At 38.7% G+C, this 20,330-nt stretch overlaps 1 protein-coding gene across 1 annotated transcript in view; it reads right to left on the bottom strand.

Moving 5' to 3' along the window:
* Positions 1-7,822: 7,822 nt before the first annotated feature.
* The window catches only part of LOC127571101 (inter-alpha-trypsin inhibitor heavy chain H3-like), a 37,767-nt gene continuing 25,259 nt past the window's right edge, over positions 7,823-20,330 (bottom strand). The window contains exons 14-20 of the mRNA XM_052017165.1: positions 16,853-16,992; positions 16,372-16,529; positions 14,490-14,537; positions 13,532-13,549; positions 11,917-12,030; positions 9,101-9,302; positions 7,823-7,961 (exon numbers count right to left, since the gene is read on the bottom strand). Of these exons, the coding sequence (XP_051873125.1) occupies positions 7,907-7,961; positions 9,101-9,302; positions 11,917-12,030; positions 13,532-13,549; positions 14,490-14,537; positions 16,372-16,529; positions 16,853-16,992 (735 nt within the window). The 3' untranslated portion in view covers positions 7,823-7,906. The remainder of the gene's footprint in view (positions 7,962-9,100; positions 9,303-11,916; positions 12,031-13,531; positions 13,550-14,489; positions 14,538-16,371; positions 16,530-16,852; positions 16,993-20,330) is intronic.

Genomic DNA, 20,330 nt, shown 5'->3' with positions numbered 1-20,330 from the left:
ATGAGGTTGCATTGGAGAGAGTGTAGAGGAATTTCACCAGGATGTTGCCTGGATTGGAGGACTTGAGTTATGGGGAGAGAATGGATAGACTAGTCTTGTTTTCTCCTGAGCAAAGAAGGCTGAGGGGTGACCTGAGAGAGGTAAATAAAATTATAAGGGGCATAGTTAGTGTAGATACTCAGAATCTTTCTCCCATGGTAGGGGCATTAAAAACAAGAGGGCAGAGGTTTAAGATAAGAAGAAGGAGTTTTAAATGAGACTTGAGGAGAAAGTTTTTTAGACAGAGTGATCGATAGCTGGAAATCACTGCAAGAGGATGTGGTGGAGTTAGATACTATCACAACGTTTAAGAGGCACTTGGACAGGGATTTTAATAGGCAAGGCATAGAAGGATATGGTCCTAATATGGGCAAATGGGATGGGCAAAAGGTCAGCATGGATGTGTTGGGTCGAAGGGCCCATTTCTATGCTGTATGGCTCTATGATTCTAAACATTTCTGTTACAAAAGTGCCAGGCCACTGGGTATTTTAAATCTGTACTGTGCAACAAGAAAAGCTTAATTAATAAATTTGTGGAAAGGGGCTCCAAAGGAAGAGTGACCATGATATGTTAGAATTTTGTATTAATGTGACGTAGTTCAATCTGAAACTAGGTTTTCAATCTAAGCAACAGAATTAATGAAGGTATGAGGGCAGGTTACTTGGAGGAGATTGGGAAACCACATTCAAGGATATCAGTGAATGAGCAATGGTTGGCATTTAAAAAAAGTAAATGATTTTCAATATACATTCCTTCAAGGCACAAATTTATAGCAGAAAATAAAGACAGTATTAAATCATGTGTACATGCATATGTGTGGTAGGATAAGTGAACCAATGCCAGGCCAACATATCTAGTATCGAGCCTCTGATTACACTTTGTCAGTTCTGCCTGTGTGACTGACACCAGACTTCTGAAACAATTTCCTTCATCTGCCCTACATGATAGCATGACACTTGCAGAAGGATGGAGCAAACCTTTAAAGGTTGTAACATCCTCACAGACTCGTAGAGGTCCCTAGCCTGAGACTGATCAAAATGGAGAAAGAACATCAAGCAAAGCATTGAGTACCTGGAGGTTCTGCAACTGGAGCGTGTGGAAGCTATGCACAAACAGCAAAAGGAACGCACAATGTTCCAAACCAGCCATCTACCCATCTAATCAAGTCCCATCTGCCCCCCTGTGGTAGAGTCTGCATATCCCACATAGAAGTCTTCAGCATGCACTCAACTGGAACGCAGGCAAGTCATCCTCAACCCTGAGGGACTGCCTAAGGAGAAGTGTGGGTGTTTGAGCAAAAGGGTGAGATTGACAGATATCAACTGAGTGAGCTTCAGCAAGTAAACAAGGAAAAAATATTGAAGGAAAGACAATTATGGAGAGAGAAGCTGGGAATTTTGGCTGGCACTTGGCTCTTTGACCTATAGGATTTGGAGCTGAATTTGACTGATATTCTTAGGATAAAAATTCATTTTGTAATGGATTGTGAAGATCACAAAACACAACTGGATTCTGTGGCATGTTTTTGCAGCTCATAATTTGTCTCAGGTCAGAGCTAATTAATTGACTGTCACCCAGAGATGCTCTGAGAAGAGTTAACATGGGATGACAATTCAGTGTACTTTGTGCCTCATTTTTCAGTGTCAGTTCCCGTAAACATGTAGTTTCAAATCACATAGGTGGAGAGAGAATACGTATGAGAAAGCCTAGAATTGTTTTGTGATTTAGCCAGTATTGTCTTGAATAAAGACAATACAATATATGTATAGCCATTGATATCATTCATTCTTCGCTTGCTATGTTACAAATTGCATTAGCCTAGTGTTCTCGATGTTTGGAAATGTCTTGAGGGGCTTTGTCATTTGTAGGAAATGGTGGATGCCAAGCACCAAAGAAAAAACCTGAGAATTTGGGATAGATGCAAGAAACGGTTGAAGAAATTTTTAGAAGCCTTCTGAAGATAACATTCTTCAAAGTAAACTGAAATCACAGAAATTTGTAATGGATTGTGAAGATCACAAAACACAACTGCATTCTGTGTCATGTTTTTGCAGCCCATAATTTGTCTCAGATCAGAGCTAATTAATTGACTGTCATCCATAGATGCTGAGGCGAGTTGACATGGGACGTCAAATGTCATCCATGGGAATGATGGGAATGATAGAGAAATGGAGGGCTATGTGGGAGGGAAGGGTTAGATAGATATTAGAGCAGGATAAACTGTCGGCACAACACTGTGGGCTGAAGGGCCTGTACTGTGCTGTAATGTTCTATGTTCTATGTTTCAGCATGTGCAATTGCTTACTACACATTGCCTCAATTCTGATCTAACGTGTCCACCTCGTTAATATTTTTCTTCTCATCTTAATCTCTCTCTTAAATGCTAATTTCTCAAATTCTTTCCAAACTTTCAGCCCCCCCTTTAGTAACCTCCTCACCTTTGTGCCTTGAAGGAAGTGTATCGACCACTATTGTTTTCAAGTCTAGACGAAGTATATATTCCCATCCCGAAAACTTAATAAATCCATGTGCTTGGATTGCATTTATTTTGCTTCTATAAACCCATTGACTTCATTGAACAGTTTGGTTAAAAAAAGTGAGGCACCCAATGCAAATCCCTGCTAATTGTTGCAGGTTAACTTTTGCCTTCCTAAATGTCCTGAAAATTGGGGAGAAATTGATTGCTTGCATTAAAATTGTGTGAGACTATTAGTTGTTACCTGTATGTATTCAAATCCATTGACTCTGAAAGTACTCAGTTGTCTATAAAATGATTTGGAAGATCTTAAACTGAAAAGAGCACTATATAAATGCATTTTCTTTTATTTCCTCTTTTTTGAAGTGGAATATAACATTAAGCCTTCCATTTCAAGATGAACTAATACTTTCTGAACAGCTTTGACAAATTAACGTTAATGTTATTTCATTCCTGAATTCTCTCCATATTTTGTGACATTGACTGAATTTTGAATGATTGTCAGATAAAAGCTTCATTATTCACTTTAATGCAGCCTTTTTATTTTCTATATTAATTTGTGGGTTATACATACTTTCTCTTGTAAAATTCTCCCCATCATTCCCTTACAGTACAGAAACAAAATATGTTTCTCTGCTATTCCTGTGACCTGGTTGTGGCCAGATTTTTTTCTTTATGAGAAAGGATGTGCTGAGTGGAAAGGAACTGTTAAGGGAAAGTGTCACAAGTGGACAATACTGTGTGAAGGTCAATGAATGAAAGGAAATGTCAGAAAAAAGATCAATCTGAATTGGACCGTAGCTAAACAAAACATGAAACCAGTGCTCCAACCTGCATTCAAGTGAAGTGTGAGTAACTAAATCTAAAGTTAGACAGAAAATCTGTCTTGAGAAATTTTGGAATATAGGAGTCAATTTAATGGAAAATTAGAAAACACAAACAAAGCAGCAAAAACAACAATGCACATATATTGAAATTAAAAGAATAAGTTTAAAGTATTCATTCCTCTGTGTAAGAGTATCTATTCAGAATTACGTATTTTATTTGATTGTGTGCAGAATCTTTATTTATGTAGAGCAGTATTAGTGTCAGAGCTTTGCCACTTCCCGACAGACACATATTTTTTTGAAGCTAGTATGGATGGGTGGGGGTGCAGTAGTCAGTCTGCCGGCTCTCGGCTCAGGTGATCCACATTCGATCCTGACCTCAGGTCCTGTATGCGTGAAGTTTGCATGTTCTCCTCTTGATTGCATGGGTTTCCATCAGGTGCTCTGGTTTCCTCCCACAGCTCAAATATATACTCCATGTATGTAAGTGGAAAACAAATCAAAGGGGACTTAATGGACATGTGAGAAAGAATAAGTTGCTGAACTACATGGAAATAATGAAAGGTGGATAGTCCCAAGGGATTGCTCTTCTGAGAGTCAACATAGACACAATAGGCCAAAAGGCCTCCTTCTGTATGATAACAAGCACCAGAGGCATTGTTCAGTGTTCCCTTTGGAGTTCCCTAAATCAAAAGTTTCTTCTATCAAAAATGCTACTGGAACCACCGGTTACTGCTGGATCTCAGGATCTTTTGAACTGCTTATTCAAACTGGAGTTACCCATATGCAAAAATTAGTGTGGTGTTCCTTCACCATAGGGAGCACTGCTGAAACTTCTCCCTCCATTCATTGTCTCCACTGGAACTGGAATATCACTTGTTCTGGTGTCATTGCCTCTAGAGTCATTAGTATTACGTCAAAGTGGTTATTGAATCAAACCAGGAAACTTGCCAGATACTCTTCCTTAAATCCTTCCCAATTCAGTTGGCAAGGAGCTCAATCTATACTAACATGTGCTGCTGTTAGATGAATACATAATTGAACCTGCAAAGGCAATTGATAGCCAAGCAGTTGCTTTTTAATTACTGGATGAGAATTGGTGCATACCTTCTGTCACCTAGTGCCATGCTTGACATTCACCAGCTAAATCTGAGCTTCCATTATAAATTAATGCAAAGATCTACAATGGAAGGAGAGGAAATGTGTGCAGCTGTATGATTTTTAATATGTAGTGATTGAACAATAAAGCTAGGAAAGGGATACCAAAGGGATACACTTTCACCATCTGATCTCAAATCTTGGATAAACAGAATCAAATATCGAAGAAACAACATAGTCGGTAGGGGTTCCATCAATAAGTCCTTTTCCATTGTAGTGAACAAACCAGCATGGAATTCTGGTACCTTGCTTTGGATTGAGTCTGAAATCTCTCTGGTACCCCCTGGAAGACAAGAATAAAAACTCAGGTAAGAAGTCCACAGAAATTTTTAAAATATTGAATAGGACAAATAAATAGTTTTCATTATCTTGGATGTAATACCTTGTGACTCTGAGTTTTTCACCCTTCACAATCATTGTTGCATCAGGTTTGTCTTGATCTAAGGCAGGGCGAATGTTATAAACCTCAGCATTCACTCCATGGTAAAACTGGCCTGCATCAGAGTAAAGGAAAATTCATTTAACTGCAAATTGAGAAACACATAAGTGTAGGATGCCCAGAGGGAATAATGCAGCTTTTAGTTAATTTTATTTGTGAGGAAGGCATTCTGATTCATATGATCAAGAAGTTGTTGCTAAATTGTGATTAAAACAAACATTTGTAAGGATAGTGCTTTGTGAGCAAGAGCTTGATGGTGATTTGATTCAGTATAAAAAGTATTTTCTAAGCTAAATCACTTATTTGATTAAAAGTAACTTTAAATAAAGCTTGGAATGGATAAACTCCTATGTCATAATCACCATTATTTATGGATTGATATCCCCTTAACTGGAAAGAACTTAAGTTTTCACTAATTATTTCATGAATGAATGACTGAACTAATCTGCTCATTCAGTTTTAATTCAGTATTATATAACTAAAGAGACACAAGACACTACAGATGCTGGAATCTGGAGCAAAAAATAAACTGCTGGAAGTACTCAGCAAGTCAAGCAGCATCTGAGATGCTGCAGCAAAGGGATGGTCGACGTTTCAGGTCGAGGCCCTGCATCAGGACTGAGGTGGTAGAGGAAAGATAGTCAGTGTAAAGAGGTGAGAGGGAGGGGTGAGACAAGAGGCTGGTAGGTGATAGTTGGAATAAGATGGGGGGGGGGTGGTGGAATAATGGGCAGACAGAACCAGGTGATGAGTTTATGTAACGGCAGGGGGGTGGGGGTAAGATAGAAAAGGTGAACAAAGTGAGAGAGACCCTGGGTGGACTGGTGGAAGTGGGAAAGGTCCCCGGGGGTGTAGGTTATCTGAAGCTGTAGAATTCAATGTTCATACCATTGGGTCATTAGATACCTAAGTGGAAGAAGAGGTGCTTTGCTTCCAATTTGCATTTGGCCTCACTGTGGCACCTGAATCGGATGGACTACACCCCAGGGTTCTGAAAGAAGGAGCTGAAGAGACTATGGAGGCATTAGTAGTGATCTTTCAAGAATCACTAGAGTCAGGAATGGTTCCGGAGGACTGGAAAATCGCAAATGTCACTCCACTCTTTAAAAAGGGAGGGAGACAAAAGACAGGAAATTATAGGCCAGTTAGCTTGACTACTGTGGTTGGTAAGCTATTAGAGTCCATTATTAAGGATGAGGTTTGGGGTACTTGGAAGCACATGATAAAATAGGCTGAAGTCAACATGGCTTCCTTAAGGGGAGATGTTGCCTGACAAATCTGTTGGATTTCTTTGAGGAAGTAACAGACAGGATAGACAAAGGAGAGTCAATGGATGTTACATACTTGGATTTTCGGAAGGCCTTTGACAAGGCGCTGCACATGAGGCTGCTAAACAAGATAGGAGCCCATGGTATTACAGGAAAGGTACTAGCATGGATAGAAGATTGGCTGACTGGCAGAAGGCAAAGAGTGGGAATAAAGGGGGCCTTTCCTGGTTGGCTGCCGGTGACTAGTTATGTTCCTCAGGGGTCAGTGTTGGGTCCGCTGCTTTTCACGTTATATGTTAATGATCTGGATGACGCAATGGATGGCTTTGTGGTCAAGTTTGCAGATGATACAAAGATAGGTGGAGGGGCAAGTAGTGTTGAGGAAGCAGGGAGTCTGCAGAAGGACTTGGACAGGTTGGGAGAATGGTCAAAGAAGTGGCAGATGGAATACAGAGTAGGGAAGTGTATGGTCATGCACTTTGGTAGAAGGAATAAAGGTGTAGACTATTTTCTAAACAGGGAGAGAATTCAGAAATCAGAGGTGCAAAGGGACTTGGGAGTCCTAGTGCAGGATTCCCTAAAGGTTACCTTGCAGGTTGAGTCAGTAGTAAGGAAGGCAAATGCAATGTTAGCATTCATTTCGGGAGGACTAGAATATAAAAGCAAGGATGTAATGCTGAGGCTTCGTAAGGCATTGGTCAGACCACATTTGAAGTATTGTGAGCAGTTTTGGGCCCCATATCTAAGGAAGGATGTGCTGGTTTTGGAGAGGGTCTAGAGGAGGTTTACGAGAATAACCCCGGGGTTGAAAGGGTTAGCATATAATAAGATATCTTTATTAGTTACATGTACATCGAAACACACAGTGAAATGCACCTTTTGTGTAGATTGTTCTGGGGGCAGCCTGCAAGTGTCGCCACACTTCCGGCACCAACATAACATGCCCACAACTTCCTAACCCGTACATCTGAAGAGTGTTTGATGGCTCTGGGCCTGTACTCGCTGGAGTTTAGAAGGATGGAGGGGTTCTCATTGAAACCTACCGAATATTGAAAGGCCTGGATAGAGTGGACGTGGAGAGGATGTTTCCAGCTGCGGGAGAGTCCAGGACCAGAGGGCACAGCCTCAGAATAAAAGGATGTACCTTTAGAACAAAGATGAGGAGGAATTTCTTTAGACAGAGGGTGGTGAATCTGTAAAATTCATTGCCACAGACTGCTGGGGAGGCCAAATCCTTGGGTATATTTAAAGTGGAGGTTGATAGGTTCATGATTAGTAAGGGCGTCAAAGGTTACGGGGAGAAGGGAGAAGAATGGGTTTGAGAGGGAAAAATAAATCAGCCATGATCGAATGGTGAGCAGACTCAATGAGCTGAATGGCCTAATTCTGCTCCTATGGCAGTGGAGAAGGCTGAGGACAGATCGTAATAATAATGAGGAATGTAATTTTCACTGTCATTATAGGCATGAATTGTGTGTCAATAATTTTTTAAGCAAAGAAATTTGTAAGACCACTGTCATACAAGAACTATAACACCTTATAGTGCTGCTCAATGTTTCATCAAGTGACTATTCCACATACCAAGTAATCCATGGGTCATATTTGAGAGCCTGTGGCTCTCAAGTGTATAAATTCCCATAAAGTCTCTGTGTAGAGGATGATATTTCCAGACACGATGCAGTAAATAACAAATGTACATCATCTCCGATTGTCCACTGTGACATTTTTTTCTTTCACAATTGAGATTGAGAAGCTATGAAATAAATGCAACAAGTTAGGCTGGGTTCACATTGATATCTTGAATGAGTGGAAATAAAGCTTTCAATCCTATTTTAATAACCTATTTCATTATACCCTTTAATAAAAAGGTAATCCACAAAACGCCACTCAATATGTGTATCTTATACTGATTGATTCTTGCTATCAGTTGTCACCTATGCATCCAAGTCTTCCTTGAGTGGACAGCTTCTCAGTCTTAATCTTCTTTATCACAGGCCACTAGGTATGCTGCATTCAATCTCTCCATGAAGCAATCACAGCAACAAGCATCTCTAAAGTAAGTCACCTAACAGGAGTATCATTAAATAATTTTAAACTGAACCACAGGGAGAGAACAAGGCAATTGAGCTGGTCAAAGGAGGAAAGCAGGGTACTTAAGGGACAGAGTTTCAGAGCTTATGCCAAGGCATCTGATGTTCAACCCCATTTGTGCAGTGATTAAAATTCAGAGGGTGGAAGAGACCAGAAATGTATGAGCAAAGAAGATTGTTAGGGTAGGAAGAGGAAGCAAAGTTGGGGTCACAAGTACATGGACGGACTTGAGAATATCAATGAGGATTTTAAAACTGAAGCATTGCTAATTAGGTTAATTAAGATGTAGGCAGCTGAGCAACGGTGGTGAAGGTAACCAGCTTTAATAGTAGATATGTGGATGGAAACCTAGTTTGTGTCAAATATGACACCAAAGCTGTGAATTGCCTAGTTTAGGCTTCAATAATTAGGTGGGACTGGTAACCCTAGGGAGTTGAGACAGTGGTAGGGTTATGGGCTGAATCTTACTTGCCCAGGCCCACTGCTCAGATCCAGTGATGTTCTCCACCGATGACCTCATACCTATCACTTAGATATTTTCCTGTAGTAATACTGCTGTTCAATCTGGTTTGTGTGATGTCAGCTTAATTCTTATTAGCACTTTTGCTTTGGATATTTTTCTATGTATATTCTTATAAATCAAAACTTCCAAATATAAACCAAGTGTCTATCAAAGTTATACAAATTAGTTTTTGATTTGCAAGGAATTTCATACAAATTAGAACCATGGCTATATTTTTAATTGTGTTGCCACTGTCTGTTTCCTGAAAGAACAATGCTAAGTTATGGGATAAATCATACCTCTGTTTTGTTAAAGATGCTGTTGCTGACCATGGGAAAATCATTTTGTCTTCTCCATGAAACACTGTGATTGCTTCAGTCGATACTTCAAATTTTACATCCATGTTGTTGTTCATAATTCCAAATTTTCCAAAGTAGGTATTTATTTTTTTGTTGTTTTCTATTTTCTTATCCCCTATCAACTGGCCATTTACCACAAAACCTTAATGTAAATTTAAGAATATATTAATTGAATCATCTTATCATAGAATTTAATTACCAGTATGATGAAAGGGAACAAGTGATAAACCAGCTAACTTATGATTTCCCAGAACAGCTGAATTATTTGTAGCTGTGAAAAAGGAAAGTCTGGCAGTTGGATAGATCATCTTGGGTATGAAAATCTCAGTTATGGAATTTCTAAGGACCTCCCTTGTAAAATATAATATTATTGATATATGTACCGACTCAAAGGATAAAACTCAGGAAATACACTGATCATTCTTTAGGGTAATGGGCGAGAGATTTAGAGGGGGGCCATTTTCACCTAGAGAGTGGTGAGTACTGGAATGTACTGCTGGAGAGAGTGGTGGAAGAAGAGTCACTGACAGCATTTAAGAAGTGTTCAGACAAGCACTTGAATCACCTAGTCATAGAAGGCTATAGGCCACCTGCAGGAAAATGGGATCAATACGGATGGGTACCCACTGGTCTGCATGGACATAGTGGGCCGAATGGCCTGTTTCCATGTTGAATGACTCTGTGACAGTCTGTTTTACTGTTACACATCCAAATGTCTTGCTCCTTTTTAGATGTTAATTGATTTGTTATATATTTCTGGTATTTTCTGCTTTTATATGAAAAGTAGATAATATTTTCTCTGTATGGAATAAAGTACTATGGAACTTTTACCTTACATTTCAGCATTGTTCAAAACATATTATTATATAGAAGCAGGACAAAACAAGAAATATTTGTGAAGAAAATACATATGTGTCTGCTTGTGAGTTTTGTATAACATTATCACTGTGGTCCTAAGCAGTTGATAAATTCTTACAACATTAATTGGGTTGAATTGATTATAAATCTACAATGGTTTTAAAATCTGTAAAAGTAGTAAGGAAAGTACAGAACTTAGTGAGGTGGCCTTGACGTCCAGACTGGCAGGGTTTTATTTTTGGAGACATACAAATATCCTATCGAATGTCCCTTAATGTTGGAAAGCTACTTTAGAGAGCCCAGTGAGCAGGAAATAAAGGAGGGAGTAATGCAGGCACCAGGTCAATCATCTAAAAGATCTCTGCAAAAGAGGAATTACAAAGGCAGTATTTACAGAAGGGAGTTAATTTGTATATCAAAGAGATATAGATAGCTTTTGGAATGGGTGGAAAGTTGGCAGGTAAAATTTGATGTTCAGAAATGTGAAGAGAGATTGGGGTAAAGGTGAGCAGCTTGTTGAAAATGGCAGGACTGGTTGAAAAAGTGGGTGAGAAAACATATGGGGCCCTGGACTTATAAATAGAGGCAAACATTAGTCATGATTCAACCAAAATTGGAGTATTGTGTCCAGTTCTGGCTACCCCCATTTTAGAACAGATGTAAAAGGCTTTAGATGCAAAATAGATCACCGAAACTGATTCTAGAAATAAGGAACTTTGCAAAGATGGGAAAAGCTGGGGTTCTTCTTCTTGCAAGAGAGGTTGTGAGGGGATTTAAAATTGCGAAAGGTGTCAACAGGGTAAGGAGAAACTGCTCCCATTTCTGGAGGGTTCAAGAACTGGGGGAAATGAAATGAAAGAGATTGGCAAGGAAAAGCAAAAGTGGAATGAGGATTTTATTTATAGATGCATTAGGTAGTTGGGTTCTGGAATGCAACATCAAGGAGAGTAGTGAAGGAAGGAAAAAGTAGGTATCTGAAAAGAAAAGTTGCAGGATCAAGGGGAGAGGCCCAGAGGAATTGGACAAGCTGGATTTTCCTTACATTGAACCAGTATAGACTCAACAGGCCAAATGTACTCCTTTTGTATTGTAACTATTCTGCGAAAACAACTGCATATTCAAATCCTGACTTCACCTGACTGTTACACTGAAGTGGAAAAGCACTTCAATAAATCAGTAATCTTAATTTTGTATACCATTCACCACAGGTAACAAACATAGAACAGTACAGCAATGGACAGGCCATTTGGCCCCCTATTTTGATGCCAATTTATACTAAACGTCCTCCTCCTGTGGACCATCCATATCCCTCCATTCCCTTCATATTCATCTGTCTATCTAAAAGCCTCTTAAACTCCACCAAACTGCCTGCTTCCACTACTACCCCTGGTAACCCATTCCAGGCACCTACCACTCTCTGTGTAAAAAAACTTGCCCGCTAACCTTAAAAGCATGTCCACTGGTGACTGATATTTCTACCCTGGAAAAAAGATTCTGACTGTCTACCCTTTCTATGCCTCTCATAATTTTAAAAACCTCTACCAGGTCTCCCCTCAGCCTCAGATGCCCTAGGGGGAACAACCCAAGTTTGTCCAACCTCTCCTTAAAGCTCATACCCTCTAATCCAGACAGCATCCTGGTAAACCTCTTCTGCACCCTCTCCATAGTCTCCACATCCTTCCTATTATGGGGCAACCAGAACAGAAAACAATTATAATGGGGTGACATTTGCAATATTTTCCCTTATCTTGTCTTACCTTAGCAGCCAAAAATTTGGTAGGGCTGCCATAAAAGACAGTTTTACAGGCACCATTAAATCAAGGTGCACTTTGGAATGCTGAAATTCCACAGTTACATTTCCCTTCCTTGTGACAGGTTAAGACACAGTGTGGACCTACCTGTATCTGGATCTGAGATCAGATTTAGAACTGTACCAGGCTTCCCATCAATGTTGAAACAAACGGCATCATTGTGGTTGTTGGTTGAAATGATAAAATGAGGATCACTGTCAACTTCAAAAAGTTGTTAAAGGTTTAGAACATTGAAATCATTGCATAAAACAAGTTCTATTCTGTTACACTTCAAATTCACATATTCTTATAGATGTGAAACAATTTTGAAAGAAAGCCAGTTGTTTCCTGTTGCTATTGTTTCTGAATATGGCAAGGAATCTGTGTTCAACAAACAATTACTCTGCTATGAACTTCTTGAAGTGCTTAAGAAGATTGGACCTTTAAATGACTGGGGTAGTTTCTGCATTTGGATCCTATGGTCTTAAAAAACATAATTTCTCTGCAGAATTATCTGCTCTTAGCCATTCAACATTTCTAATATTTAAAAGAAGAAACATTGAACTTGATGATCATGACTTCCTGCGCTTCATAATCTGTGAATTTATTCATGGATATCCATTGGACATTCAAAGGACAGTAATAATCAGATCATTTTTGCAAAATTGAAGCTCTGCGGTAAAGTTTGTTTTAGAAAGGCTGTCATAATTGATACATGCTATATCAGAATTAGTGGTGTCACACTTGTGTCTGAGGTTAAATGAGTTCTAATTGAAAGGATTTTAAAACAGGTGACAATAGTTAGAAGATCACATGACAGAATCCGGAATGAGATTAACTAGGAATGAGGAGCAATAAATCAAATCAAATTAAAATAAAAGGAATTCTAAACATGGAAGGCATTTAACTCAAAGGAGAACAGCATTCAACTGAGAGAGGCTAAAGTGGCTAAAAAGCTAGCTGAGGGACTTTTGGAACTTAAGAGGTTGTGTTATCGTGGGTGTAATAAAAATGTTTTTTTGAGTAAATCTGATTTAGCAATTTTGATCTGCTCACAAAGTGATGATGTTATGGCCTTGCAAAAAGGTCCAGAAGAGAGCTACAGAAATTATTTCTAGCTTGAAGAATCAGCGCTGCTCAGATATGCTGAAGGATTGTTGTCCACTTACTTTAAATCATGTGGACATAGCGGTAATCTGATAAAACGATTAAAGAACTGGATGGCCGAGATTAATCCAGCTACACAGATTTGGGAGTTGGGTCTAATCTATGTATCTGCCAGAGTAGACAAGACTTTAGGCTGCTTTCCTTTTTTCCAAAGGATAATTAGCCGTTGACTATGTGGATTGTGGTGACTCTTTGTATATCTACAGGACTGAGCTAGACCAGTTCTTGACTGCAACAGATATCAAAGCTTAATGATGTTAAAGTTAAGGCTTGGTCCTTTTGGTTTCCTGGGCTGAAGGAGTTGGTCAAAATTTTCCAGAGTATTTTCCCCTGCTGGTGCTGAGCATTTCTCTTGCCTTTTTTGCCTCTCTCTGGAGACTACCTGGCTGTTTTTTCCGAGGAAATTTTTAATCATGATGCTCACATCCTAAACATGCAGCAAGATTGATGGATCACCTGACCTTTTCCTGTCTGTCAGTTTTAAATGTGAGTTGACACATTTGAAAGTGTATTAGTTTACGATATGAAATAAGAAAGAGCCAAAATTGTATCTTACCATATGCGTAGGCGGGAACTGTAGAGAAAAATACAGGAATTAATATGTAATCAAGTAACTAAAATAGCTTGAGGCATTTCATCATTGAAATTCACTGCTGTATCTTCTGGGTTACAGAGAAATAAGGACCTATACCAGGCATGTCAATAGAAACATAATTGCTTGAATATAATTAATGTGGCCACATAGGGGAGAATATCTGCTGTATTTAACAAACAAAAATCATATTTACATTTTGCATTATCACATCTCTAGAAACAGCTCATGATTATGTGTGCTTCAAATTATCTTACCATTTTGTATATACTTCTCCACCATAAACTAATTAACAGAACCAACAAGTAGCACAAGATAGTCTATTCAAATTGTTCTTGGTTGTGTTTTTGCTTATCTTACTGCATTCTCTACAGCTAAAAATTTGATTTGTAACGTTACATGACTCAAATGTAATTATTTATTCTTCTTAAAAAAAGAAGCCTCACAAACATGTTACAAACTCTATTTTCCACTCTTTGATCAACACTATGATGCATGGCATACGATTGCAAGGATAATTTCCTTCCCAATATTTTACTTATTCTACTTGACCTGCTAAATTTTACAGGTTCACTTTCTTTAAATTACTAAGTGTAGATAAAACTCTTCAGTGATGTAACTGATTACATTTCTGAAGTCTCGTCATATAACCAGCAATTCTGTGAATGAATAAAGAAATATGTGCTTCCTATTGGGATCCTGCTTTTTTTGACTCCTCTGGCATTCTCGTCATTCTCTCTGCATTCCTTCTTCTCCTGGCAGACTCCCCGTCACCTTATCCTGTTAATGAGGCAACAAAACCCAATCCTTTACACTTCAGTAACTGAGGTGGCAATAAGCTGGGTTTCCTTCACATATTTGATTTGACAAAGCATCTCTTACAACGGTTTCACAGCTTTCCCTAACTTTCAGAAACATTTACCTGGTGCATATAGCGGAGGAGCGTAATATCTTTGTGCTGGGGGTCTCTCTGAAAAAAAAATGGAAATGTTCATGGCATGTGTTTTTAATGTGTACCTAGCTGCCGGAATATTGTCGGAGTCAAGTTTAGCAACAGTTTTGAAGAATTAAATAATTTGTTAAGGTATTGATGACATTCTAAATTCATTGCTAGCTGTGCTTACTTCATTGTTTTAGGAATTAGATGATTCAAGGCCACCTCAAAAGTGTCACAGCTTTAAAGCATTACATTTCTTTGGGGCAAAATAAACTGAATTATTGATTGGTACCGTAATAGGTAAGTAGTTCTTTGAGCCAATCAAGCATCTAATTGAATAATGTAAATTAACCAAAGTGAATGGCTCAGATTACTGAAGCAGTTTTCTTTGTTACACATTTTCTAACATTAATTGCATGACATATATTTGATTATTTATTTAAAATCAGAATGGATAAATTGAAGTACTCATTTTCTTCCAAGGACAACTTTTTTTCCTCAATATTTTACATTTCCACCTGAATTTACTCATTTCCCAAATTTAAATCTGCAGACTGTACATCCATCAAATCCCCTCAGTCATTACAATTCTCAGGAGCCCTCACAATGAGGAATTTGTGAAGTAAAACACATCTACTTGTTTCTTGCTGTCTCTGTTTTTCTGGTTCCTTTGGTATTTCCATGCTCAATCTGCTTATTCTCATATGCTGACTCTCAAAGCACTTTATTCCTTCTCTTTCTCAGAGAGCCCCAGAATCCTGTGGCATGATATCATAAACATGACTCTAAACCAAGTCTCAAACCAAGTCTCATACCAAACTGTGCATTGCATCATTCCAAATAAATCATTTAAACAAATGAAACAATTACATTTTAACAGATCCCTCATTCTCTTTTTAACCAACTGGCCATTTGTGTCTTCCATTTTACACCATAGAGGTTTTAATCCTTCCTAACATGGAAACCATGAAGGTGACTTTTCAATGAGGGCCTCTGTTCCTCTAGTAAAGTTACAACAGGCAAATGAGGGAATTCCATTAAAGAAAAATTGCTTCTGTTTATCACAGTCCCTTCATTCTCTCTGCCCTCTTTCCCCAGAGATATTATTCATGAATAATGCCTATACCTAACTTGGTATCTTGTTGTAGAACACCTTACCAATGTTCCTCTTTTCTGATCAGTAGCAATATTGGATGCAGTTATTTTACAATGCAGGAAATCCTTAACAATAATGAAATGTTGTCAAATTGTCTCCTGCAAATAATATCAATATGTTTAAACACAGAACAATTGGTCTTGGCAGAAGATCGAGGATTCATGTCCAGCTGGAGCACTTTCTTTTGACTGCCACTTCAGTGCAGTGTTGAGAGAGAATGGTGCATTCTCAAGGGTGCCAGTCTTTGTTTGAGGCTGTGCTTGGATGTATTGTACCATTCTGAAGAAAAGATAGTGCGAAAAGTTCATCCTCATTTAGAAAAGCTAAATGAGCTTCAGCTTCTTGTCGGTGCATTATAGTTAAACAAAAATAAATAGAAGCAATTTCATAGAGGATGAAGGCCTTCTTTCAATAAAATTAATTGATGAAGCTGTCTTTAATGGTAGCATAAAATGTCTTGATTTGTTTAAGGCATTATTTATTTATAAACATTCAATTTCTAATTCTCTTAGAAGGTTTTAAGTTTGGTTTCAGAAGAATTATTTCCATTTTTAGGATCTCAAAGGTGTTTAAATGATAAATCAAATCTCCATTTTAATCGAAAATTTTGCCCTTAAAGTTAAACTTAGACATAGCATACTGACCAGAGTCAAGGTGAAAAACAATTGCAAAATCAGGGGTTAATGAAGAGTAATTTCAACCAAAGATTACCATCTTCCAATGGTTTGTCAGCCACGAAGGTCTCATTCTTGGTTTCCTCTGGTTTTGTAACAACCATTGATGTTAGTGGTGTAACAAAGCTGTACTTCAGTGAAAGTTCCAGAACTCTGTCTGTTAGAATTTTCTTTTCATCTGTACTTGCAGAAACCCTAAACACAACAATTGATAGAAGTTAATTTAGTAACATATTGTCACCCCATGAAATAAATACGTAACTGTGCTCCCAAATAAATAACCATTCCTGCAATCATGTGAACTATTCATGTGATTTTTGTCTACGGCCAATCAAAATGATATCAAAATAATTATGAGATGTTTTGTAGCAGTGTCATTGAAAGTAATGACAAAGGTTCATTGAGACTTAACCAAAACATTAATCTTTCAATTACTGTGGTGTATCGAGTAATCAATTGTTTTTGGAATTGTGTTTTGATATTGCAGTTTGTCAGATGGAAAACTCTTGTTACTTTACCGCTGCTCTAAGAGTTGTTGTATGGTCAAATAAGCCCATAATCGCTCAGTAAAGTCACCAAAAATGTATTGCTGTTGTTTAATAATATTCTCAGCCTCTGGTATATTCACGTCAGCTTTGAAAGTCAGGCTTTCATCTGCCTGTTGAAGAATTAGGAGAGAAGCTAAATCTTATAAAGATCAGGAAAATAAATTACACTTTCTTCTTTGTTCCATGGTATGAACTCACAATTTAGAACAAATTACACTTTAAAATATGGAGTTATTTTATACAGTTCATAATTACTTGCTCAGTAAAAAGCATGCAAATTATTTACATTGCATTAAGTAACAATGGATAGAATATATTCAATGTATAATGCCAACAGAGGGTATTTTGTTAATACTTTGTGCTGTCATGAAGTTTGTGACAGGTTTGGGTAATATTTATTCCTTAATCAATACTACCAAAACAGTTCAACTGCCTTATTGATTGGGGATCTTGGTGTGTGCAAACTTGCTGCTACGTTGACTTTCAAAGTACCAGTAACCATTTCAAAAGTGTATGAAGCAATTTTAAGTATCCTAAGAAAGTTTTTTTTAGTTTTGAGATTATACTCTAGTCAGAAATAGGTTATCTGAACAACAAATGAACAATGCTCTGTCAAACCTTGTGTCAAAGAGAAGGATTTAATGAATGTACTGGCAGAAAGGGAAAGAAACTTAACTAGGAACGGCATAACAAAATGTTACATGAGGACGATGGGTCATCATCATAGATTATGTTTTGGTAATTGATTCTCTATCTTTAATGACAGTAACAATGGAGATGAGTTACATAGATATTTTTATTTATTCATTTTTCAGGACCTTGGCCTCAATGGTCATACCTAATTGCATTTGAACTGGGTGGCAATTTCAGAGTCAACCAAAGTGGTGGGTTTGGAATCAAACTTAGTCCATATTGGATAAGGTTGGCAGATTTCATCCCTTGAAGGACATTAGTGACCAAATGTTTATTTTTACAATCTGATTGCTTTGTGGCTGACATTACAAATGGCTAGCTTTTCTTTAAATTAACTGATAAGTTTCATGCCTGCCAAGGGATTTGAACCAGGGTTACTAGTACACTAATTTAACCATCACAACACCTGTCGTTATTACAAGGACATTGCAAATGTAATTGGTAATGATGAAGCACAGGTTGTTAGGCTTGGGACACTGAGAAATGGTATAGTAATTAGGATCATGAAAGGATTGGAAGGAGCTGTCAAAGTGATAAAAGGATTGATCAAGAGAAATGGAGAAAATTTATTTCTGTTGGACAGTTTGGCAATAATTAAAAGGAATACATTTCTAAATTACTTAATTCGGCAATAGATTGGGTACCAAGATGAATGATTAGAGAGGAGACATAAGGCACCTGATGGACTGAAAGTAGTTCAAAAATATAAGGAATATGATATGTGAGTAGATTAGATCTGCCTTACAGTGCCTGTACATAAGTGGCCATGTGTTGGTACGTACTATAAATGAGCTGCAGGCACACATTGCCTGGTAGGGTTATAATACAATAATGGAGGCCAATCCCAAACAAGAAGAGAGGCTGGCCATAAGTATTTCTAGCTACAACACATTTAGCAGAGGAAGGAAGGATGTGAAGGATGGTAACTACTGATGCAAAGTACTCATTTAGGTCCTCACCCACATCCTCCACCTCCAAGCACATGTTCCCTCCTTTATCTGTAAGTGGTCCTACCCTCTCTCTAGTTATCCTCTTGCTCTTGATGTATGTATAGAATGCCTTGGGATTCTCTTTAATCCTACTTGCCAAGGACTTTTCATGGCCCCTCCTGGCTTTCCTAATTCCCTTCCTGAGTTCTTTTCTGGCTTCTTTATAATCCTCACGGGGTCTGTCTGATTTTAGCTTCCTAAACCTTACATATGGTTTCTTTTCCTTCTTGACTAAATTCACCACCTCTCCCATAATCGAAGATTCCCTTATTTTGCCATTCTTGTCCTTCCTTCTTACTGGAACATACCTGTCCTGTACTCTGGGCAGTTGGTCTTTAAACACCCTCCACATGTCAGATGTGGACTTGCCCCAGAACAGCTGTTTCCCAATTAATTCTCCTTAATTCCTGCTAATGCTCTCGTAATTTGCCCTGCTCTAATTTAATACTCTCCTGCAAGGTCCATACTTATCTTTAGCTATCTTAAAATTTAAAGAGTTGTGGTCACTGTTCCCTAACTGTTCTCCCACTGAAAGGTCTGTCACCTGGCCCAGGCTCATTACCCATCACCAGGTCCAGTACGGTCCTTCCTCTTGTTGGACTATCTACATATTGATTTAAGAAACCCTTCTGTATGCAACTAACAAATTCTGCCCTGTCTAAATCTCTTACACTGAGGAGGTTCCAGTCGATAAAGTCACCCACTACAACAACCCTGTTGTTTTTACACCTTTCCCTAATCTGCCTGTATATCTGTTCCTCAATGTCCCAGTGGCTATGGGGGGGGGGGGGGTGGGGGGGGGGTTGGTGGGGGTGGGATCTGCAGTATATAATCCCATCAGAGTGATTGCAGATTTAGTTTTGAGTTCTACCCATACAGACTCAGTGGATGAGCCCTCCATTATGTCTCCACTGAGTGCAGCTGTGATATTGTCCCTGATTAATAGCACAACGCCCCCTCCCTCTTTTACCTCCTTCTTTATCTTATCTAAAACATCGAAACCCTGGAACATTAAGCATCCATTCCTGTCCCTCTCTGAACCAAGTCTCTGTTATGGCCACAACATCATAGTTCCATGTACTGATCCATGCTCTAACTTCATCACCCTTACCCCTAATACTCTGAGCACTAAAATACACACACTTCAACCTGTCCACTTTCTGACCTGATGCTCTGGTTCCCAACCCCCTGCAAAACTTGTTTAAACCCTCCCTAGTAGCACTAGTGAACCTCCCGGCCATGATATTGGTCACCCTCCAGTTAAGGTGCAACTATTGTATAGGTTGGCCCTGCCCCAGAAGAGGTTCCAATGATCCAAGAACCTGAAACCTTGCCCCCTGCACCAGTTCCTCAGCCATACATTCATCTGTACTGTCTTTCTATTCCTGCCCTGACTGACACATGGCACTGGGAATAATCCAGAGATTACTACCTTTGAGGTCCTGCTTTTCAGCCTCTTTCCTAACTCTCTATACTCACTGCGTAGAGACATAATAGAGGATAACTTAGAGACATTAATTAACTTAGAGACTATTAATAGAGGCATCAGGCAAAGTAGAAAATGATAGACATTTTCACAATTGAGATCCATGGGACCGAACAGGCAATTGCTGCATCAAGACAAAATTAGCCAAGGGATTGGTTCTGGGACCTCTACTTTTTGTGATATTTATTAACGACTTTGATGGGGGGTGGAAGGCTGGGTTAGCAAGTTTGCAGATGACACAAAGATTGGTGGTGTTGTGGATAGTGTGGAGGGCTGTCGA

Source organism: Pristis pectinata, chromosome 6, assembly GCF_009764475.1.
Source record: "Pristis pectinata isolate sPriPec2 chromosome 6, sPriPec2.1.pri, whole genome shotgun sequence".
In the NCBI taxonomy this organism is placed as follows: domain Eukaryota; kingdom Metazoa; phylum Chordata; class Chondrichthyes; order Rhinopristiformes; family Pristidae; genus Pristis; species Pristis pectinata.
This window is presented reverse-complemented; position numbering and strand designations above follow the sequence as displayed.